General features: G+C 44.6%; 1 protein-coding gene across 32 annotated transcripts in view; it reads right to left on the bottom strand.

The window, feature by feature from the left end:
- cacna1c (calcium channel, voltage-dependent, L type, alpha 1C subunit) overlaps positions 1-25,510 on the bottom strand; it is a 242,082-nt gene extending 216,572 nt beyond the window's left edge. For 29 of the 32 annotated variants that reach the window (XR_004165432.2, XM_031582879.2, XM_031582890.2 and 26 more), the window contains exon 1: positions 25,380-25,510. Coding sequence is in view for 31 of the 32 variants with exons in the window: in XM_031582879.2 (XP_031438739.1) it covers positions 25,380-25,503 (124 nt within the window). In the remaining variant the exon portion in view is untranslated. Of the gene's footprint in view, positions 1-6,526; positions 7,470-25,379 lie in introns of those variants that run through there. The other 3 variants (XM_031582892.2, XM_031582894.2, XM_031582907.2) reach the window with 2 other exon arrangements.

Genomic DNA, 25,510 nt, shown 5'->3' with positions numbered 1-25,510 from the left:
CCGCATCCAAAATGACGACGGTCACTGCCACACTCTGTAGTCCTCGCAGTCAACCCGGGAATGCTGGGAGTTTGAGTCCTTCTCGGAAGTCAAAGTTATAAAATTCTGGGCCGCATTTGGACCAGCAGGAGTCACTCACACTGGGAATGGTGGGAATCAGAGTTTTCCTTCCACTAAGAGTGCTGGGACGTTTGGACATGTTCTGGAACACTTGGAACTCATTTGGACATGTTCTGGAACACTTGGAACTCAGGTGGACACGTTCTGGAACACTCGGTACTTAGACTGTAGCTCTGGAACAGATCTGGCGCTGCAATGGCCCTAATTTAACCCTTATGTGGCGCTGATCTGGCCCTAATGTGGCGCTGATCTGGCCCTGATGAGGCCTGGGTCCATTTCAGAGATGGCTAACTATTAACTATCAGGGTAGCATGTCTGAATCATCTGTGACCTGGGTCTTATGAGGAAGCTCATGATGTGACCTGGGTCTTATGAGGAAGTGACCTGGGTCCTATGAGGAAGTGACCTGGGTCCTATGAGGAAGTGACCTGGGTCTTATGAGGAAGTGACCTGGGTCTTATGAGGATGTGACCTGGGTCCTATGAGGAAGTGACCTGGGTCCTATGAGGAAGTGACCTGGGTCTTATGAGGAAGTGACCTGGCTCTTATGAGGAAGTGACCTGGCTCTTATGAGGAAGTGACCTGGGTCCTATGAGGAAGTGACCTGGGTCTTGAAGCTCATGAAGGACCACCATGCTGGCAAATGCCAGATCCAGTCCCCTATTGGACACTGCTGATCAGGGCTCTCAAAAAGAGTGCCAGATATGGGCTTGAGCTCCCTAAAGTCCTTCTGATCAGAGCCAGATCAGGGCCAGATCAGAGCCAAATCAGAGCCAGATCAGAGCCAGATCAGAGCCAGATCAGGGCCAGATCAGAGCCAGATCAGGGCCAGATCAGAGCCATCCCATCTGCTACTCTCTGGGATGCTCCCGCAGGTTATGGGCAGAGAGATAGATAACGGAACCTGCCCGGATCTAGCTGGCACCGGCCTGTTCCGCAGCAGAACCTCTCCAGATCACGGCTCCGAGTTCAGATCTGGCTGGGTGGGATGAGGAGGACACTCTCTCTCCGGTGGCTAAGTGTGTCAGGCTTGGTGTGTGTGTGTGTGTGTGTGTGTGTGTGTGTGTGTGTGTGTGTGTGTGTGTGTGTGTGTTGTGTGTGTGTGTGTGTGTGTGTGTGTGTGTGTGAATGTGTGTGTGTGTGTGTGTGGGTGTGTGTGTGTGTTCACTGGGGACTCCTGAAGGATTAAAGCTCTCGCACGACTCAAGGCTGCCGTGGTAACAGCATCCTTTTAAATAGAGTTCTGAGCTCTCCGCCCCAGAGAACACCTGACACCACACCTGACACCACACCTGATCCAGACCTGACACCACACCTGATCCACACCTGATCCACACCTGACACCACACCTGATCCACACCTGACACCACACCTGGCTGACACCACACCTGACACCACACCTGATCCACACCTGATCCACACCTGACACCACACCTGATCCACACCTGACACCACACCTGATCCACACCTGATCCACACCTGATCCACACCTGACACCACACCTGACTCTCCCCAGTGTCTCTGTCCAGTGTCTCTGTCCTCACACCTGGCTGACACCACACCTGACAGCACACCTGATCCACACCACACCTGACACCACACCTGATCCACACCTGATCCACACCTGACACCACACCTGATCCACACCTGACACCACACCTGATCCACACCTGACACCAGACCTGATCCACACCTGATCCACACCACACCTGATCCACACCTGATCCACACCTGACACCACACCTGACACCACACCTGATCCACACCTGACACCACACCTGATCCACACCTGACACCAGACCTGATCCACACCTGACACCACACCTGATCCACACCACACCTGATCCACACCTGACACCAGACCTGATCCACACCTGACACCACACCTGATCCACACCACACCTGATCCACACCTGATCCACACCTGATCCACACCTGACACCACACCTGGCTGACACACCTGATCCACACCCGACACCACACCTGACACCACACCTGATCCACACCTGATCCACACCCGACACCACACCTGATCCACACCTGATCCACACCTGACACCACACCTGATCCACACCCGACACCACACCTGATCCACACCTGACACCACACCTGATCCACACCTGACACCACACCTGATCCACACCTGATCCACACCACACCTGATCCACACCTGATCCACACCTGACACCACACCTGACACCACACCTGACACCACACCTGATCCACACCCGACACCACACCTGATCCACACCTGATCCACACCTGACACCACACCTGACACCACACCCGACACCACACCTGATCCACACCTGACACCACACCTGATCCACACCTGACACCACACCCATACCATAACTAGTGAGCCTGAACCCAGATCAGAGGAGCCTGGCATGAGGCCTGGCATGTTATAGGTCTATGTGTCCATTCCATAGGTCCACGTCTGGATAATAAGGTGTCCTACATTAACTTTCTGCACTGGAGCAAAGGCACACCTCACACCTCACACAGGTACTGTTGGCTGATTTTGAATATCAGTTACTGTCAGATGTCAATGCTGTCAACACTGCTGCTGCAGTCCCCACCTCCCCTCTCCCCACCTCCTCTCCTCTCCACCTCCTCCCTCCCCAGCGTCTCTGTCCTCGTCTCTCCCCATCTGTCTGTCCTCCTCTCTCTGTCCTCCTCTCTGTCCTCCTCTATCCTCATCTCTCTGTCCTCCTCTCTCTGTCCTCCTCTCTCTGTCCTCCTCTCTCCCCATCTCTCTGTCCTCCTCTCTCCCCATCTCTCTGTCCCCATCTCTTGTTCCTCCTCTCTCTCCTCCTCTCTCCATTGACTGGGTTGGCTTGATGTTTTAAAATGATAAACATTCAAGCTTGTTTATTTTCAGAGGGATTAACCAAGTGCATGTAGAGACAACTGGACTTGAGCTGAAACTATCATGTAGAAATGTCTGAAACTACCATGTAGAAATGTCTGAAACTATTATGTAGAAATGTCTGAAACTATCATGTAGAAATGACTGAAACTATCATGTAGAAATGACTGAAACTATCATGTAGAAATGTCTGTATACAACACCACACATGCTGAAACTATTATGTAGAAATGTCTGAAACTATCATGTAGAAATGTCTGAAACTATTATGTAGAAATGTCTGAAACTATCATGTAGAAATGACTGAAACTATCATGTAGAAATGACTGAAACTATCATGTAGAAATGTCTGTATACAACACCACACATGCTGAAACTATTATGTAGAAATGTCTGAAACTATCATGTAGAAATGTCTGAAACTATTATGTAGAAATGTCTGAAACTATCATGTAGAAATGTCTGAAACTATTATGTAGAAATGTCTGAAACTATCATGTAGAAATGTCTGAAACTATCATGTAGAAATGTCTGAAACTATTATGTAGAAATGTCTGAAACTATCATGTAGAAATGTCTGAAACTATCATGTAGAAATGTCTGTATACAACACCACACATGCTGAAACTCCTGAAATGACTGAAACTATCATGTAGAAATGTCTGAAACTATCATGTAGAAATGTCTGTATACAACACCACAACTATCATGTAGAAATGTCTGTATACAACACCACAACTATCATGTAGAAATGTCTGTATACAACACCACAAACTATCATGTAGAAATGTCTGTATACAACACCACAAACTGTCATGTAGAAATGTCTTGTATACAACACCACACATGCTGAAACTATCATGTAGAAATGTCTGAAACTATCATGTAGAAATGTCTGAAACTATCATGTAGAAATGTCTGAAACTATCATGTAGAAATGTCTGTATACAACACCACAAACTGTCATGTAGAAATGTCTTAAACTATCATGTAGAAATGTTTGAAACTATCATGTAGAAATGTCTGAAACTATCACGTAGAAATGACTGAAACTATCATGTAGAAATATCTGAAACTATCATGTAGAAATATCTGAAACTATCACGTAGAAATGTCTGAAACTATCATGTAGAAATGTCTGAAACTATCATGTAGAAATGTCTGAAACTATCATGTAGAAATATCTGAAACTATCACGTAGAAATGTCTGTATACAACACCACACATGCTGAAACTCCTGAAATGACTGAAACTATCATGTAGAAATGTCTGAAACTATCATGTAGAAATGTCTGAAACTATCATGTAGAAATGACTGAAACTATCACGTACAAATGTCTGTATACAACACCACAAATGCTGAAACTATCATGTAGAAATGTTTGAAACTGTCGTGTAGAAATGTCTTGTATACAACACCACACATGCTGAAACTATCATGTAGAAATGTCTGAAACTATCACGTAGAAATGTCTGAAACTATCATGTAGAAATGTCTGTATACAACACCACAAATGCTGAAACTATCATGTAGAAATGTTTGAAACTGTCGTGTAGAAATGTCTTGTATACAACACCACACATGCTGAAACTATCATGTAGAAATGTCTGAAACTATCACGTAGAAATGTCTGAAACTATCATGTAGAAATGTCTGTATACAACACCACAAACTGTCATGTAGAAATGTCTTAAACTATCATGTAGAAATGTCTGAAACTATCATGTAGAAATATCTGAAACTATCATGTAGAAATGTCTGAAACTATCACGTAGAAATGACTGAAACTATCATGTAGAAATATCTGAAACTATCATGTAGAAATATCTGAAACTATCATGTAGAAATGTTGGGATACAACACCACAAACTATCATTTACAAATGTCTTGTATACAACACCACACATGCTGAAACTCCTGAAATGTCTGAAACTATCATGTAGAAATGTCTGAAACTATCATGTAGAAATGTTGGGATACAACACCACAAACTATCATGTAGAAATGTCTTGCATACAACACCACAAACTATCATGTACAAATGTTGGTATACAACACCACACATGCTGAAACTATCTTGTACAAATGTCTGCATACAACACCACAAACTGTCATTTAGAAATATCTTGCATACAACACCACAAACTATCATCTACAAATGTCTGCATACAACACCACAAACTGTCATTTAGAAATGCCTTGCATACAACACCACAAATGGTGTAGCCTACTTAAAGTGGCAATCTGCAAAATCTCCATAGGCATAAGTGAAGCAAAATAATTAAAACAAAACTGGCTTATTGTAATCAGAAACATCAACTTTCACAAGGACTCACAAACTGTACCCTAGCACAGTGATGACTGAGGATCATTGTGACTATGTTCTTGTTAGACCTGCTGGCCAACACATTAATGTAGCATTTACAGACATTTAAATGTGGGTCGCAAACTAACCCGGAGACTGCGCCACTGAAATAAATGCCAAGCTACCCTACCTCCCAGAGCCCCCAGAATCAGCCTCCCACTGTTGCTATGGGTCGCCGCCTCTGTTGCCATAGCGGAGGAGAAGGCTAAAGGTAGACACACGGATAGTTCGACTTGGAAAATCTACTCTCGCATCCGAGAGATAACGTTGTGAGCGTGGAGTATAACCACAGCGTGGTATTAAGGCCGTTTTAACGTGACCCAAGACAAAAAATATATGATATGCAGATTGGCAAATCAATGCGCCACGCTGTTTGCCTTCCAGCGAACTAATAAAGCATGTTGCTCCTCGTACCAAAGATGGCCTAACAGCGATAAGCTTTGCTACCGTCTGTATGTTTCACTATTTAAATACCACATAAATCCCAAACTTTTAAAACGCTCTCTTTAAACAAGTGGCAGCACACACACTCAGGCCCCGAAAGCGCGAAAGCCTCCGAACCGATGGTGTCGACTTTCTGCTTTCGTGTTTTGTTTCCATTTCAAAATGACATAAAATTGGTAAGCCAAGGTAGGAAATGAATTAATAGTTGGTGATAGCAATACGCGGGGGTTAAATGAATAGTCGGCGATGCGCATTGGTTCCGTAGGCTACTCTTAGGCCGATTTGCGCGCCGCACATCCACTGTTGCTCTGACGTCCAGGCAAGACTCTAGAAAGCTATCTGTTCATTTACTCCAACTTTACTCATGGAAAAGTCTGGCTACCGCCCCATGAGAGGTTAAGACCTTCATATTCAATGGAAAAAAAAGGTTGTCTGCGCAAGAAATACCATACCTGCCAGCATGCAATAACCTGTAACGGGATGATACGGTGACGGCGTGCATCTGTGAGATCTGAACATCCTTGCAGAAGCCGTGATAAAGGCTGGTACATCTTTCTCTAATTCCAAATATACCGTTTATCAAGTATTACAGTTGATAATCAACAATAACACCTCCGCTCCGTGGCCACCCATTTCGTGCTCAATCTTTGAACAGCAATTTACTATGCATTATTAAACACAAACACACACATAACACACAACAAAAAGAGAAAGAGATTTTTACCTTGATGGTTATCAAGGGTGTCCTCCGGCAAGTACATGTTTTTGCTTTCATTTACCATAGATGTGGTCCAGCGTTATCCGTAGGTGAATGGAGAAGACAGAAAGGAGGAGGAGTAGCGGGGAACAACCAAAAGGAGGAAAAGAAATCAAAGAAAAAAATAAAAATAAAACAAGCAACGGAAAGCTTGAGATATTCCTTCTTTTGCGCTGGAGTTAATATTACCTTATCCCCATTATGGAGTTAAAAAACAGAAAGAGATCTTCGCTGGAACCACCTAAGAAAACGAACCAGTGCATCCTCGGAACATCCGGGCCCTGTCTCAGAAACACGAGACCAGCACCACTTGCTGTTAGTAATCATCAAAAACGGGATCAAATTGCCCAGAAATCTCAGCAACGCAACAGCTAAACCAAAGAAAGAAAACCGGACGCTGGCACGGGAAAGAAAAGATCTTAACGGCCCCCAAAAACCCTAAACATTGTATATTCCAGCTCTGATCTCACACGAAATACATCTTCAGATCTGTACTCAATCCCTCGGGGTTGTCAAAAAAGATTCGTAAGACCATCGTGCTTCTCCGGGAGATCTGAATTGAGTCCGTTCCAGTCTATAAGCGCGGAGAGGGAGCCGAGTGGTAGAACGGATCCGCGCGCTCCTCTCTGCAGTGCTTGTGTCTCGAAACGCGAGGGAGAGAGAGAGAGAGGGAGGGAGAGAGAGAGAGAGAGAGAGGTGGGGAGCGAGGGGGGTGACGACCAAGCCCCCCCTTCCCCGTAGACTCCCTGACTGGTTCCAGATGTTACTGCGCTAGAAAATAGAAGTAACCCTCCATGGCGTTCCAGACGTGCTATCTCCGGGGGATAGAAAAACACGAGTACAGGGAAAAGGTGGGCGGCAAACGGTCGCTGATTTTTGAGTGCCAAATCGGAGACACGGGGGGGGGGGGGGGGGGGGGGGTGCGGAGGGAAGATGTTAACCTGTGCGAGATATCGGTCGACTGGACGGGTTCGTGTTTGTCCCTAGCAGCGCGATCTGCGTGAACACACAGTGTACCTTTGCAACGGAGAGGCAGGGACCGTATCTGCAGGCGAACAACCCTCCGAAAGCATCGTTAACTGGTAAAATGTGTGCTCGGGGAAGACGTCATGAGCGCTGGGATGCGTCGCACCTCGGCAGCCTCTACCAATAAGCAGCCTCCTTTATCTGAACCCAGAATCCCCGCGCCAGCCCAAGCAGTCCACCTCAGACCACATACACGACCACATGTTGATCCCCAGGAAGTCGGGGGGGGGAACTTCCCATAATCGCACTGTATCAAAGACAAACCCCCCTGATTTCCCCACGAAGACACATCTGCTGGTAGCAACACAGCTCATCGACACAGTCATCCCCGAGAAGCTTATTTGCAAGAATAAAAAAAATTTAATCTTGTGAGCTTGCCAGTTTATGGGCGCGCAACATTTGGTATGGTCTCGTGTGTGAGGCAGATAGCGGGCTGTAGGCTACGGACCCTGGGAACGGGCGCGAGATGAGTCAGCACGGTCCGCTTCGGTGCCACGCTGACCATATATGAAGATGACCGATTACCGTTTGCCCCGTCACCAGAACTATTTCCGTCCAGTGGGACTTTCCACAAGACCCCAAATAATGCCATTTACTGCAGCAAGCCAACATCCCTATTTCAGGGGGCTGCAGATTTTTTTTTCGAACCCGTGAAAGTCCATACAGGACGGGGGTCAGAAATATTTCATAAATGTTTCTATGGCTGACTGCTGTCCTTTCAACAAGATTTACATGGTTCCAATGATCTATGAAATGTTCAAAATGTGCATGTTTAATGGGAAAAATAGTCAAAGCATGGCACCAGTTTCATTTACATATGCAAATTCATGCTCTCCCTCCCTTTACTCTCCCTCCCTGTGTGTGTTTGTGCATGGCTGGGGGATATTGATTATGGCCGGGGGATATTGATTATGGCCGGGGGATATTGATTATGGCTGGGAGATATTGATTATGGCTGGGGGGTATTGATTATGGCTGGGGGATATTGATTATGGCTGGGGGATATTGATTATGGCCGGGTGATATTGATTATGATAAGTGGTGGCTGTTTCAGTGGTGCGGTAAAATCAGAGATGATACTTTTCACCAATGGAGGTAATGTCTGCATATGGTGCTTATGAAGACCCGGTCGACCCAGGTGTTGTTGCCTTGAATGAACTTGAGTGTGTGTGTGTGTGTGTGTGTGTGTGTGTGTGTGTGTGCTCACTGCTGGATTCTGTCAGGATTTATGTTCAGCCACCATTGACTTAAAGGCTTGTCAGGTCCACACCCGGGCTTTCCTTCAGGGAAAACACAGCTTCTGTTTCAGCACCGCTTGCATCACCGTGAAATCTCATGTTTGTCAAGAGTAAACGTTCTCAGGTCATGTTCAAAGATGGAGTTAAAATGTGCTCCGCAGCACAGAGGCCAGCTGCGAGCAAGGACGGGGATTTCTGCTATGCGCTTGTCAAAGGCAGTGCTTCCCCCTGGTGGCAGTAGGAGATAGTACATCTCAGACAGAAAACAAACGTCAATCCTTTTCAAAATGGGCAACGAAATAGAACCAGAGGATTTTTCTGACAGCTCATCTTAAATCTGTCAAAATGTTCTACAAGATGTTCGCTGCGGCTTCACTAATAACCTTCGCCTCAAAAATAATATCGGGTGTAAACATGATTAGAATTCAGATAACTAGATAAAAATATATATATATTCAGTTCTGTCAGCATTAGAGTTTGAGCTGTGCTTATTACACAGCGTGAGAGAAAGGATGCAGTAAGTAAGGGTAAGCAGTATTGGTTTCATTCATGGTTCCTGTCTCCACATCACACCATGCAGCCAACCATGTTCTGCTCACCAGCTGAGCGCAGTCTGATTACACATATGTGTGTGTTTGAGATTGTATGATTACACATATGTGTGTGTTTGAGCGCAGTCTGATTACACATATGTGTGTGTTTGAGCGCAGTATAATTACACATATGTGTGTGTCTGAGATTGTATGATTACACATATGTGTGTGTTTGAGCGCAGTCTGATTACACATATGTGTGTGTTTGAGCGCAGTATGATTACACACATGTGTGTGTTTGAGCGCAGTATGATTACACATATGTGTGTGTTTGAGCGCAGTATGAGTACACATATGTGTGTGTTTGAGTGCAGTCTGATTACACATATGTGTGTGTTTGAGATTGTGTGAGGGCCATCTAATCTCCTCCTCATACGCTGGGGTGAAAGAGGACAGTGAGGGCCGGCGGAGGGGATTTGCAGAGGAAACACGAGCCATTACGCACTTACAAATTGTACAGCGCACTTCTTAAGGCTGTCCCAGGGCGTGGCTTTACAGTGGTCTAAAGCGCACTCTCTCTGCAGCACACCCTGCACACACACACACACACACACACACACACACACACACTCACTCACACTCACACACACACACACCCTGCACACCCCCTCCTGATTTATGGCCTCGCCTTTCAACACGACCTCTGTAACAAACTTCATCACCTGGCAGAGACGATATTTCACAAACGTCTTTAAATCCACTCCTCTCTCTCCTCTGTCCCTAAAGGTCGAGGAAAATACTCACAGAAGATATTCACCGCTAACATTTGATTCGATTGCATATTCAGTCATGAACAAAAAAGAAATCACTGAATGTTATATTTGTTCTTTCTTCTTATTCTGCACTGTCTTACTTGTTTGTTTTTGTCTACTACTAGGACATTTGGAAGAGAAAACATAATTAACAGGCAACCTAAACGTGTTTTGAAGTTGACATTCCCTGGAGTCCATTACTTATTCATGAGTGTAAATGTATACAAGCGCCACCTCCTTTTGCCTTTCACAAAGAACTTTCTGTATATCTGTCCAAACCTGAGTGCGAGCGTGGAAACAAGGTCGACGTTTGTTTTATGTATGAGCTGTCAACGAATGTGTCTGCTTCCTCCTCTAAAGCCAGAGCTGCTAATTAGTGTAAACAACATCAGTCACCAGGCTCACACCAGCCTTCTGTGCACACACACACACATGCTATCACATGACACGTCCAGACATACATGCTCCCACCGACTGCACGCAAACACTGCCAGAATCAAGCTTTTAATCTGAGATCATGCATATGCGTGTCAGAATCAAGCTTTTAATCTGAGATCATGCATACGAGTGTCAGAATCAAGCTTTTTTGCTGGTTTGGTGTTTGTCAGATGCTCAGACAGATATCTTTATGGGCAGAAAAGGCAGGTGAGGCACAAGGGCGTTTCTTAAGACAGGTGAGGCACAGGTGAGGCACAGGGGCGTGTCCTAAGGCAGGTGAGGCACAGGGGCGTGTCCTAAGGCAGGTGAGGCACAGGTGAGGCACAGGGGCGTGTCCTAAGACAGGTGAGGCACAGGTGAGGCACAGGGGCGTGTCCTAAGGCAGGTGAGGCACAGGGGCATGTCCTAAGGCAGGTGAGGCACAGGGGCGTGGCCTAAGGCAGGTGAGGCACAGGGGCGTGTCCTAAGGCAGGTGAGGCACAGGGGCGTGGCCTAAGGCAGGTGAGGCACAGGGGCGTGGCCTAAGGCAGGTGAGGCACAGGAGCGTGGCCTAAGGCAGGTGAGGCACAGGGGCGTGTCCTAAGGCAGGTGAGGCACAGGGGCGTGGCCTAAGGGCAGGTGAGGCACATGTAAGGCACAGGGGCGTGTCCTAAGGGCAGGTGAGGCACAGGTGAGGCACAGGGGCGTGTCCTAAGGGAAACCGCACTGTAAACTGTGATCAGCCATACCTCACACTTTGGGGGACTATAGGTGGCACTACAACACATCCAGCACAGATTTGGCTCTTATATGAACAGTTATGGCTGTAATCCGGCACAGAATTGGCTCTTATATGAACAGTTATGGCTGTAATCCGGCACAGATTTGGCTCTTATATGAACAGTTATGGCTGTAATCCGGCACAGATTTGGCTCTTATATGAACAGTTATGGCTGTAATCCGGCACAGATTTGGCTCTTATATGAACAGTTATGGCTGTAATCCGGCACAGATTTGGCTCTTATATGAACAGTTATGGCTGTAATCCGGCACAGATTTGGCTCTTATATGAACAGTTATGGCTGTAATCCGGCACAGATTTGGCTCTTATATGAACAGTTATGGCTGTAATCCGGCACAGATTTGGCTCTTATATGAACAGTTATGGCTGTAATCCGGCACAGATTTGGCTCTTATATGAACAGTTATGGCTGTAATCCGGCACAGATTTGGCTCTTATATGAACAGTTATGGCTGTAATCCGGCACAGATTTGGCTCTTATATGAACAGTTATGGCTGTAATCCGGCACAGATTTGGCTCTTATATGAACAGTTATGGCTGTAATCCGGCACAGAATTGGCTCTTATATGAACAGTTATGGCTGTAATCCAGCACAGATCCAGAGTGATTCCTTGAGTCGGGCACAGAGGTGTAAAGTAACGAATTACATTTACTCACGTTACTGTAATTGAGTAGTTTTTTTGTGTACTTTGTCATTTTTAAGTAGTTTTTGAAATCGGTAATTTTACTTTTACTTAAGTAGATTTTGACTGAAGTATACGACAATTCAACGTGACGTCACAACAACAAATAACTTACTTCCGGGTGGCTAACGTCGCCCCTGCCCATAGTAAACCTTAGCAAACCAACAGGATTTTCCATGTAATTTAACCAAGCTATTAACACGTTTAATCATAATTGTGAATATGATAACAACACGTTTTATGAGTATGATCTTGTGAACTGAAAAAAGAGACGTTCCGGATGTCGTTGTTGTTGATATTTGTAAGCGAGTAACGGTCATATTGTAACGGTTTATTGTACCAAACTCGTAGTGACTGAGATCGCTACAATATCCAACTTAACGATGAACAATTTTCAGGACTGTTTGTAGCTTTCCAGCTATCTGTCTGGACACAAGAATGTTTCCATACAGATATTAATAAAGTACCTATCTATCTATCTTATTGACAGTATTGAAAACGTTGTCATTGTATTGTAGATGAGCAGTTTTGAGGGTTTGTGCTCTCTTAACAGATGTGGTTGGACAGGAGTTAGCTTACTCAGGTCCCTGGTGTTGTGATTGGGCAAAATCAGTGTGGTCAGCATCAGGGTTTGACCGACCTGCATTATAAAAAAAGATTAAGTAACCGTATCATAGCCAAGCCAGATCACGCCACTGTGTGTGGTTTGTTTATTTACAACAACGGGACTAGCATTCTCACGCTAGCAAGCTTGCACGATATGCTACCCAACGTTATGCTACCGTTATGCTACCCAACAGCAACCCAACAAAAACGTTTTATAAATGACCTGTGAGAAAATGTCTTCCGCAAATCCGGTCATGAGTGGTTGGTTGCCAGCCTGTCCACAATTTGGTACCGTTAGATGCAACGAGACCGCCCGGTAAACGTACTAAGGCTGGATCTGTGCTAGCGTAATCCACCCGTCTTAGTCTCTGTATCCAGATGTTCTGTTGGGTCGATTTAGATTTTACAGTGGGAAAACGGAAAAAGCCTAAACCTAATCCTTTACATTCCTTGGTACATCTGGTATTACAACCCCAAACACAACACGTTTTCGGGATGACGTTAATCGATTCGTAAATGAACTACTATTGCACTGTCCTCGTTGAGGTGTGATAACTTCAACTAGACAGCGAGCTAAACTCTCTTATATTCATAAAGATGAAGAATGTCTTGTATTCTTGTTTGCAGATTTATTCTTCAAATTGTACTGAATCCACAACAATAAATTCAATTGATCAAAGGGTGAAAGAGTAAACTAGAACACAAAAAATTAGCCAAGTCACCTAGTTCCATGAAGTAAAGAAAGCACATGTTAAGCTAACTGTTAACATTTCCTAATAGCATCCATGTTTTAACATTGCCTTTTTTAGCATTATAACTACGTTTTTAAACAATGAAATGAACTTAGTTACAACAAGATACAGCGATGCCTCTGCTGCGGAATCAACCTGTAAGAAGGAATCTCTCCTGTGTAATGACTGTCAGCCTGCCGTTTCTACATTATTCTGAACAATTTTACCTGCCTACTTCCTGCACGGCTCAAAATTACAACGTCAAAATCAAAGTCTAGATGAAACTGAAATTTTTACAAATTCGACAATTCAAATGAAATGCCTGGAGGCAGAACAACTATAAACTACTATGCTACTATACTAACAACTGTTGACAGGATGACAGTTAGCCACCCGGAAGGACCTTGGCAACCTTTGTTTACAAACATTCTGATTAGGTCTATTGTACTTCGCTACATTGGAAATGACATCCGTTACTGAGTAAAAAAAAAAAAACATAGTTCAAGGCGGGAATCGCGCACGACAATTCTCACTGCAGTAGTGGATGCTGCATAGAGTGGATGATGGAGTAGATGCAAGGCGCCGGGGCCGAGTCACGAGAGATAGAGATGGAGGAAGATGATAGTGCGGACTACCAAACAAGCTGAAGCACCGAACTTTCCGCCAGTTGAAATTAAAGAAGATGAAGAAAACCCGTGGCCACATCTCAGCATGCAGTAGAAGAGGCAACAGCTATATAAGGCTGTGTAAGCTGTGCCTAACCCGCCAGTCATAACTTTCTGCTTATACAAATTCATCTTCAAATCTACACAAGCATGTGTTGGTAAGTACAGTATTTGTCCCTTTCCATTAGCAGTTCAGACAGCGTTTTTGTCGTTTAGTTAGCTTTGCTCCGTGAAGCAAAATATGCGTTTCATGGCACTATAGCCTAATTTTGGCTAGCACTTGCAACCGCCCTGAGTATGCTAACGTTGACAGCCGTCATCCAATAGACTAATAATAATTCCATTCCTGTCTTCCATTCGTTTCAGGTCATAGCATAATTATGGTCAGTCTCTCATATTGTGTTAAAAACTGCAGATCAGTCATCAGCAATGAAATACACCACATAAACTGATATTAGGCTAATCATTTGGCTGCCTCCCATGCCTTGAAACAGAAACAATGTGAATGCGCACACCATCGTAGTCAGACAGTTGGACAAGTCAATCTGTATGTCGCTATCTGGAATTTATCACGATGTTTAGTCAGATATTGATAACGATAAGTGGTGGCTTTGCAACTTGCACGTCTTTCATGTTCATGCTCAGGGGTCTCGGTTAGCAAGAATTGAGGATTATGAATTGTGATGCATGTAGAAATAGAAAATAATGCTATAATTATGTATATGTACTGTAGGTCTGTCATCTCAAGTAGCTATTTATAGCTATTTCTGTGTTATGATGCACTCTTGATGGCAGCTCAATACTTAATTGTCAGAAATGTTGTTTGTCATTCTACAGGTCTAGTCTATGTCAGACAACATCTTGACCGGATGTTGGAGGCTGGAGCAAGTTGGACAACATTCATCAGATGAAGATGATTTTTTTTCCCTCAATGAAGTCCAGAAGGTCAGAAGGTACAGGGGAGTTAGAAGGGTACCTAGTCTGTGTCTCAGTCAATATGGATCTGCTGGACGCCTTTCAGAATATCAAAAAACTGTCCCTGAAACTCAATACTGGCCTACCTGCCTCGGCCGCCTGCGAGCGACTCTTCAGCTGTGCTGGATTGCTGCTCACTGAAAAGCGAGCCCGGATGAACTCTACTCACCTTGAAAATCAGCTGCTGCTCAAACTCAACAAGAAGTTTGTAGACTAATGCTCTAAAGGTGGACACAAGTAAAGTAACCAAAGTTTACAGTGGGGCAGCGTAGGGCTGAACGATTTGGGAAAATAATCTAATTGCGATTTTTTACCAAAATATTGCGATTGCGATTTAATATGCGATTTTTTTTTGTATCCTCTTTTTTTCCCAACAAAACGTAATGAATGATTTAAATATGACCAACACAATATTAGATACATTTAGTGTAAAATATTCTTTCCCACATTTTACATTTTTATTTAACTGCTCATTACAGAAACAAGAACAACAAATAGGTGGCTTTGCCACTGTGCATTTAAGTAATTTAAAAAAAGTAATTTTAAGTATAAACACTAGGCATGCACTTTTTAAACACTGTGTGCAAAATTTACCATCTTAAAAAAAAAAAAAAAAAAACATTTTTTATTTTATTTTTTAGACCACGTTTTTTAATCGCGAACGTTGCGGTTAGAAAATCGCGTTCTATCATATCGCGATTAAATCGCAAATGCAATTAATCGTTCAGCCCTAGGGCAGCGGCATTTTAACTTTTTATTTTAGCTGTCATGTGGTTCATGTCTTGACATGTCCTCCCAAAAGTTCTTAAATGTTGTGTTGACATGTTTAATGTTTAATGTTTGACATGTTTAATGTCATTGCACTTATATTTCTAAAGATTCTCCTTCAATTAAAAATAACTAGTTTGTATTGGATTTATGACCCCTTGTCATTTTTGCACTATATATAGGAGTGGCCCCCGTGAAGTTGTTGAAAGTAACTAAGTAACTTTTACTTAAAGTACATTTTAAATGAACTACTTTTGTACTTTGTCTTGAGTACAACATTTCAGTACTTTACACCTCTGGTCGGGCACTTAACTGGCACTCAGCAGTGTGAGGGCTTCACACAGGGATGGGGAAAGCCTCTACCCGCTGAGCAAATGTATCATACCAGTGTATTACCTGCATGTAATTAATTATGGTATCATCTTCGAATAATCTGTGTGTAATCTCTTTTAGCAATCAGTGCTGGCCACTGGCAGCCCCCCTAAGAGGCGGGGTCTAAAAGGAAAATAATAACAGTAGTAGTAACAGCAGGAAAACAATCTCATTGATTCAAGCAGCCGCTATCCTCTGTGCTTCTGTGAGAGAGCCCTAAAACCGGCACCAACTCTAAACAGATCACACCCAATGAGGACGTGATTGGACAGCACTATGGAACATGAGCGACGTGATTGGACAGCACCATGGAACATGGACACAGACCCAACAGCGACGTGATTGGACAGCACTATGGAACATGGACACAACAGCGACATGATTGGACAGCACTATGGAACATGGACACAGACCCAACAGCGACGTGATTGGACAGCACTATGGAACATGGACACAGACCCAACAGCGACGTGATTGGACAGCACTATGGAACATGGACACAGACCCAACAGCGACGTGATTGGACAGCACTATGGAACATGGACACAGACCCAATGAGGATCCAGTTCTCACTTGACATATGTGGCTCAGACCAGCGTTGCTGAGAAACAAGCTTTGGATAAATGCAGGCTTTCTCCGGCACCTCTCTGAGTTGCAAATACCTTCATATTTGTCAACAGTGGTGGCTGGTGTAGAATACTCACGCTGGGACTGTTTGTGCTGCATTCAGGCAGTTTCAGGAGCCATTCCAGTGCAGTTTAACTCAAACCGTGGGATACCAGTGCTCTGTGAAATAGTCACTAATTATTTAACTGCCATTAAAAAATCAGCAGATTAATCGGCCAGCTCAAAGCGCCGCAGAGTTTAACACATTCAATTGTATTTGATCAAATGGGCCTGATTTTATCCACCTCTTCAATGTGCTTCCTCACACCAATTATGTGGTCTGCATACATACAGCATAGACAGCAGTTGACCATTAGTGAAGGGAGCCAATCCTGTGGTCTGCATACATATGGCATAGCCTACAGTTGCCCATTAGTGAAAGGAGCCAGATCTTTATGCCTCCATTCCTTTCCGAGAGCTGTTCAAAAGAACGGAGAGGGCGTTAGTAGGTTTATTTGTGTAATAATCACTGGGAGAATGATTCAGGGGAAGATTTGGATCAGATTCAGACTTCAAACACGTCCCACCAGTGTAATGTCATGCGCACTATGTTTAGCAGACTGGAGGATGAAGCTTGCATTCGGCTGCATTCACACAGAATCCTTCCTGTACTGTTGTGCGGAGGTGTGGCCATCTTTATTTGTGCTTTACACAGCCTTTAACCGCCTTTGACCGCCTTGAAACAATCTGAAAATTACATTTTATTTCTCTGATTTACTGCTTTGTCCTCGCTAACACACCTCTCTCTCTCTCTCTCTCTCTCTCTCCATTCACTCTCTAGCTCGCTCGACCACCGCTGCTCTCTCTCTCTCAGTCTCCCTCTCTCTCTCTCTCCCTATCTCTTTCCCTCTCTCCCTCTCTCTCTCTCTCTCTCCCTCTCTCCATTCACTCTCTAGCTCACTCGACCACCGCTGCTCTCTCTCTCTCAGTCTCCCTCTCTCTCTCTCTCTCTCTCTCCCTCTCTCTTTCCCTCTCTCCCTCTCTCTCTCCCTCTCTCTCTCCCTCTCTCCATTCACTCTCTTGCTCGCTCGACCACCGCTGCTCTCTCTATCATTAAGCCGGGGAGGAGGGGCACTCTTTCTCCCTAGGGTAAGGAGCCAAACGTGCCAACGTCTACCTCTTGTAACTGGCTGGTGTGGATTTAGGGCCAGCAGTTAAATATGGGCGCAACAATAAAAATAACTTCTCTCAGCGACGACTCGGTTCCCTTCGTTCCTGCCAAAGAGCCGTTTAAAGGAATCGGATCGTTTGCGAATGTATCATCACTACATTAGACTACAGAGTGTCCAACGTTATTTTGTGTGCGGTGGATTAGCATTTTTGCAAGTTCCAGTTTTAAAAAGAAAATCCCTACAAGAGAATGATTTTGGAAAACAACGTTACTATAAACCTACTGAATGACACGTAAACTGCGGATTTATAAAGTTGTGGGTTGTGATGACTGTCTGAGGGGTCCAAGATGCATGACAACTCATCCCCTTCCATTTATTGAAAACTGCACTGCGCCACCTTCAGCTCTCCCTGTGTAACTGCACTTCGCCCCCTTCAGCTCTCCCTGTGTAACTGCACTGCGCCCCCTTCAGCTCTCCCTGTGTAACTGCACTGTGCCACATGCCCTCACCTGTAATGGTTATTACCACTGATGAATATGGCTCATGAGAGTGGACCTGCAACCCGTACCAACCCATATGCAATTAATAATGAGTGATAAACATATATACTATATGTGCTTTGCTGAATAATGCTTGGTTCATGTCGTGCAATGATATAACCACTGTGTGCTCTCCTAATATGTGCTATATATGCTAAATAACTGTGTGTGGAAGTTGCTTGAGTTATGCTTACACAAACCTATATCCATATGTGCTTGCTAAAAAAGTGTAAAATATGAAATGTAAACAAACGAAAATGTAAAGCAGAACAATGTGTTCTTTGAGAGTTTTCGGACTTCAGTGTGCTTTGCATTGTGTAATGACGGAGGGGGCAGGAAGAGGCCTCTGGGCTTGCGAGGGCCTAGGAGGAGGTGACACATGGGTCAGAGACGAACATATGTTACTAGGAGACGTCAGGAAGAAAGGGGGTGTGTTAGAACTTGTATGTATGTGCAAGGGATTTAAAAGGCGTATGCAGTTTGTGTTCGCGAGTCTTCAGTCTTTGTCTTGATAGAATTTTCGGTATTCTTTTCTTATTTTGCCTTAGCTTGTGTGCTTAGAGAACCTTTTTATTTCTTTGTAACTTTTTACCTCTTTGACAATAAAAACAAGAGGTCATCTTTATTAACACCAAGAGCCGCGTCTGCGTCTTTCCTATGGACTGAGCTACCCCCGAAAAACATGGCCTTCTTGCCTTAGTATCCCAGCCACGAACCCAGATCGTAAACTCAAAAGAAGCCGAGGCATCTTGAAGAAACATCGACTTGGGACGTCTGCTGTGAATGGGTAAGACTGTCTGCTTTTCCATTTCAGGAAAAGGATACAATAAAGGTGACTGTGACTCCTTGTTGTATTTGGGGCTGAAACACACTCTATAGGGAGAAGAACAGTATGACATGATGATCCGAACTAGCCTGGTTTTTAGATAAGTGTGTCGAATAGCCATACATATTAATTGTGAGAGCATTCGAAAGCTCACGTGAAAAACACTCAGTTTTTATCTATAGGCGGACACAAAGGATATTATTCTTCACACGATGTATGTATTTTTTTATGATTACATAAATAAAATAAATACATTACATATTATTACAACATATTCAGCCAGCCAAGCACGACAAATCAGCATCTCAGTGTCATCTATACGACATATTTATTATAGTTCATTATTACCTCGTGACAAAGAAATTCAAAATAATTCAAGTTGTGGTTGAAAATAAACACTAATCACTAGAATCAATGAACTTTATTAGAGTATGGAAGATGACCAGAACTTTGTAGTTTTTAGTGTTAGCATTTTAACACGTCCTGGTTCCAAAAAAGAAATCCCTATTGGACAATGAATGGGGTTTTTGCAAAATTGGCGAAAATAAGGTGTGAGCGAAACAATCTCAGTAGAAAACCTAGGCAAATGGTTTGGTGAGTTAAAATGGTTTCTTATTAAACTTAAAGTTACAGCTCTAGTGTGTCGTTCCAGTGTGTCGTGTGTGCCATTAAAAACCTTACAAAGGTCTTAATTATTATTTTAAAATTATTTTAGTGCCTAAAACATCTGGATGTATTCTATTCAAATGAAATCCTATTAAATCGTAAGGTAATCGATGTGTTTTCATAAACTGGCTTTGTGATTGTTGTGAGAAGACTCGTAATCCCTGATCGGTAAAGCTATCTATGGTTAGCTTCTGCTCACCTTGTGAAATTGGTGTCACATTAAGTTAAGTGACTTGCCTAGTCTGTTATTTTTCGCAGGTAGAAGGGGGATAGCCACAGACATATTTTATTGATATAATGGGTTCACTCACTGTCTATACAGAGAAGACATACAAATGCATTTTAATGAACATAATCGAATGTGATTCCTTATCTCAAGCAATTATTTAACTACCACGGGTGTTATCATGTCGATTTCCCAAACCCCATTCATTCTCTCAGGGATTTTCTTTTTAAAACCTGAAGTTGTGAAAATGTTAATCCACCGCATACAAAATGACGACTGTTAACTCTCATGTATATCCAGTAAATGCCACTGTGCCATACTTTGGCGCATTTACTTTCCAGCGGTGTAGTAGATCATAGATGATTGTACTTTCCCGGGAGACTGCAGCGACTTGCTCGCACCCAGCGCCGTGTGACGTCACCATTGGCATCCGTCAAGCATAACCGACGCTTTAGCATTTGACTTATTTCATTTGTTTGAGTGCTTTACGCTTACATTTAGTAGGCTACACTCATTTGCATTTTACAGTCAAAGACTTTAATCACAGCTGCATCACTTTCTCAAACCAATTTATTTAGACTAAACTTGCAGTAGTTTGCAATGGACAGTAATCATGTCCTGATATCTTCTGGTGTGTTGCATTTCCAGCTGTCACAAAACCGATAGCACTTGACTTTCGAATTCATGGCCCAGATTAACACACCAGATTAATTCCATTGAAGAGGTAGGCTCGGTTATGTGTCTGTGAAAACCCTCTGAAAGGACAAAATCTCTCTGTGGTCACCCACCACATGAATTGAAAAAGTAAAATGATTAAAACATGTATTTATATAAATGAAACAGTTTCTTGCCGTATCCTACACATACACAGGCTATTTGCGTGCGAGGGTGTTTCTAGAGCGATCGCTAATCCTGTATCACGTGTTCATGCAGCAGCTGGTAATGCCTAACTGTTTACAATCAACGAAAGCAAACATGGCTCCTGTCAAGAGTCCAGTGAGCTTAGCCAATAGTTAGTTTGTGTCCCGTTGTTTTATTTTCGTCTCTTAATTTTACTCTTCTGCGGGGGATCCATAAGACATTGGCAATACTTTTATTGATTTAGTTGTTTGTACTATTTTAATTATTCCCTCCTTTCATCGGGATAAGAAACCGAGCTCTCGTCGTTGACTAGCTAAGTAGCTAGCTAGCTGGCTCAGCATCCAGCTGGCAGGCTAAAAGTTAGCTAGCTTGCGAATCTTTGAGCAATAATGACTACGAATATAACTGGGGGCAGCTGTCTTACAGCAAAGGGCTTAGACATCAGTCTCGCCGCTTTACAAAGACAAGATCCCTATATCAACAACATAGTGGACGTGGCGAGTCAAGTTGCGCTGTACACTTTCAACAGTAAAACAAATGAATGGGTAAGTTGCTGTAGCTAAAAGCTAGCTAGCTAACTATCCTTGGTAACGTTAGCCAAAGTATATGTAGTCGCGCGCTTTTCTAGCGAGAGCCCTAGCTTAGCTTTTTAGCAAGCACTTTCATCACTGTCTGTTAGAATCACTCTATAAGGTGGTTGATAGTTATTTAGTTAGCTATTGCATTTAGTTTCTCCGTCTGTAGTGCTGTAAAGTAAGTCCTTTGAATATTGTGGCACTTGCAGGAAGGCGAAGTAGCCAGCAAGCATGGCTGCGATTGACCGTAACGTCATCCTGTCGAGACTTGATATTAAATTGAACTGTGCCTGTGGTACTTTTTAATATCAGTAGAATATTTATATTTGTCCAAGTGAAGAATCGTGATGTCAAGCTGAATGTCTTGTGTCTAAAAGGAGATTAGCTAACTTTGTCTGTGACAGCTGTGATCTGAAAAGTTGTTTCTCTCCCTAAAGGAAAAGACCGACGTGGAGGGGACCTTGTTTGTGTACACAAGGTGAGACGTCACTGCACAGTTCGAATATATGCGACACAAATGACCCGATCCGTCGCTATGATTGTTTACTCATTCAGAGAGGAGGGCTAGGGTTAGGCACCAGAGCCCTGTAGAGCCGTACTTGTTTTGATTGCTGCTCAAATGCCGACCTTCTCTTCCCGAGGACCACTCATGATGACGAGTTAGATGAAGGGCTTGTAAAGCATCCCTGGTTTAGCCGAGATGAGATGTGTGGGAAATGACTAATGGCTTAGCCTGCGCTCTGTCAGAGCTGACCTTTAAGGTGCAGCAGTGAGCCCAGAGGCGCACCTGCTGCAGGTGACGAAGAGCATGTTAATTACCCAGAGGCACACCTGGTGCTGCAGGTGATGAAGAGCATGTTAATTACTCCGGCTTTAGTCTGGTGGGCTCGGAGCCGGGGCGCACAGAAGATATGCAGGGCAAGGGACTCCCCGAGCGGGATTGGGGACCCGTGACTCGCCTACTCACACGGACTTTATGCTGCTGACGTATGAGAGCAATGACTGATTTAGGTTACCTGACAGGTAGAGATGACTCTGTCAGTGCTGCCCTGTGGCAGGGGCAGGAAGGAGATGGGGGGATGGGGGGGGGGGGTGTCTAACGTGCTTCTTGTTCTCTCGGGGGGGGTGGTCTAACAGGTGCTTCTTGTTCTCTCAGGCTGGGGGGGGGGGGGGGGGGGGTCTAAAAGGTTCTTCTTGTTCTCTCAGGATGAGGGGGGGGGGTCTAAAAGGTTCTTGTTGTTCTCTCAGGCTGGGGGGGTCTAACAGGTGCTTCTTGTTCTCTCAGGCTGGGGGGGTCTAAAAGGTTCTTCTTGTTCTCTCAGGCTGGCCTCTCCCAGACACGGCTTCACCATCATGAACCGCCTGAGCATGGAGAACCTCACCGAGCCCATCACCAAGGACCTGGACTTCCAGCTGCAGGACCCCTTCCTGCTCTACAGGAATGCCCGCTGTAAGTGCCTGACTAAAAATGCCCTCTGCAGCAAGGCTAACCCTGTTTGGCTACTACAGGACCGCGGTCCAGCCAGCCAGCCAGCCGGGAGCACAAAGGCGCACTGCCTGTCAATCACATGTTCTCAGTCTTATCGGTAGGTCAGCTGCGCTAGCTTTGTGCTTCGTCATGATCTCGAGCCATGCCCAGCGTTTGGGAAAGAGATTGGGTGTTTCTACCCTGTGCTATCACGAATGACCTGTGGCTATATCTGATGTTGCTAATCATTCTTATTTCTAATGATTATTAATATTATTATTATTGTTATTATTATTCTTCTCATGTTATTTTAGCCATAACTCAGCTACTCAGAGCAGTACAGCCCGCAGTGTAGCCTCACCTGTTTTCTAAAACCTGCCCCCATCTCCTTACATGTCAGTCTTTCATGCTGTTTGGAGCCCCACAGCTCCTGCTCAGACCTCGTCTCTCTCAGCCCTATCATGCCGCTTTTAATGACTGTGACTCATTTGGAAACCTGCTCCCATATTCGCTCACAGTTTGAACATGCTTACGTGACGTGCGTGCCCGAGGCAATGTGTATTTTGGTACTACACCCTGTTTTGAAAAACATCACCCAAATTAAATCACTTAAATGCTATAACAACAACTGAGAAAGAGGTTTGAAATTATGTCAGTCTAGAGGAATGGGACTTGTTATCCGTTAGTGACAGTCAAGTGTGTGTGTAAGTGTGTGAGCGAAAGAAAAACTGCGAGAGTGAGTGTGTGAGAGAAAGAGAGAGTGTGTGTGTGTGTGTGTGTGTGTATGTATGTATGTATCTATGTATCTATGTATATGTGAGTGTGTGTGTGTGTGTGTTTAGTATTGTCTGTGGTAGTGTGTGAGAGAGAAAGAGAGTGTGTGTGTGTGTGTATGTATGTATGTACGTATATGTGTGTGCGTCTGTATGTATGTGAAAGACCGAGAGTGTGGTAGTGTGTGTGTGTGTGTGAGAGACAGAGTGAGTGTGTATATGAGTGTGTGTGTGTTTGTGAGAGAGAGAGAGAGAGAGAGATTTCTTGCTGGGATTCCTGGGCTGAAGTGGGAGTGTGGTGAGAATGGCAGTCTCAAGTGTGTGACCGTTTCTGTTCCTTTTAAGGCGCAGAGGTATTTTAGTGGCAGTGCTCCTGGGGCTGTGTGTGTGTGTGTGTGTGTGTGTGTGTCCTCTCTCTGTCTGTGTGTCGCCATCAGCAGTGACTCTGGCCGAAGCCAGATTAGATAAAAACATCAACTCTCAAACATTATAAACACACACACACACTCTCCCTCTCACTCGCTCTCTCTCTCTCCCTCTCACTCTCACTCGCTCTCTCTCTCTCTCCCCCACTGCTGCTGTCTAAACTTGTACTGTGTTGCTGTTTTTCCTCTCTCCTCACAACTGGACCCAACTTTACGGTCATTGTGTTGGTCAATAAGATGAAGCTCTCAGTCACCTTATATGCATGTGGTGCACAGCACGGGTAAATGCACGGAAGTGCAGTAAATAGAATATTAACAAACCAAACCAAAGCCGCCTCAGTGTTCACGGATACCATTCAGAACTGATGGCGCTTATCGCCATGGCGACCACCCCACACAGCAAGCAGCACATGTGTGCATCTTAAACATGTGATTTATCTTGTCTAAGTGAACACGTCAAACACCAGGAGTCACAGACACACACACACACACACACACACACACGTCAAACACCAGGAGTCACCGACGTTCCCGTGGCGTGATCTCTCCCTCCTCCATGTTTGACGAGGGTCCTGTGTGTGTGTGTGTGTGTGTGTGTGTGTGGGGAGAGAGAGAGACACAGCCAGTGGAGCAGTCATAATACACATCTGATAAATCTGCTTCCACAGTGAGAGCTGCAGCACTCCGTGAATCAGGCCCACCGCTCCTCATCCAGGCTGTTTACAGTGCGCTCAGCACAAACACAAACACGTAAACACCTAAACATAAACACATACTCCCTCTGGCGTCTCCAGACGCTGCCATCACTAAGCCAATACCATCTCGTTAGAGCAGGCAGCCCCGGAGCATCCCCCACAGGAGCCTCCAGCCACAGGGGGCCACTGGCACCCAGGACTCCCACAGAACTATCTTTGGCAGTTCGGCCGGGAAACACACACACACACACACACACACACACACACACATGCAGAGAAGCATTGGCTGTGGGGCCCTAAAACAAGTGGTGCAGCGTTTTGAGTGGGATGTGTGTGTGTGTGTGCACGCGCTCTCTCACCTCCTGGCCGTATGTATGTGTAGCCCAGCTCCTTCTCTGAGATGAGGTTGCCCTTGAAGCGCACCTCTGGTTCCTCCTGCAGACGCTGGTGTGTGTGTTTGCGGCGGAACAGGCGACCAAACATGACTCCA

The sequence above is a fragment of the Clupea harengus genome, chromosome 16, assembly GCF_900700415.2.
Source record: "Clupea harengus chromosome 16, Ch_v2.0.2, whole genome shotgun sequence".
In the NCBI taxonomy this organism is placed as follows: Eukaryota; Metazoa; Chordata; class Actinopteri; order Clupeiformes; family Clupeidae; genus Clupea; species Clupea harengus.
The sequence above is the reverse complement of the archived record's forward strand: the minus strand, read 5'-3'. Positions and strand labels throughout refer to the sequence as shown.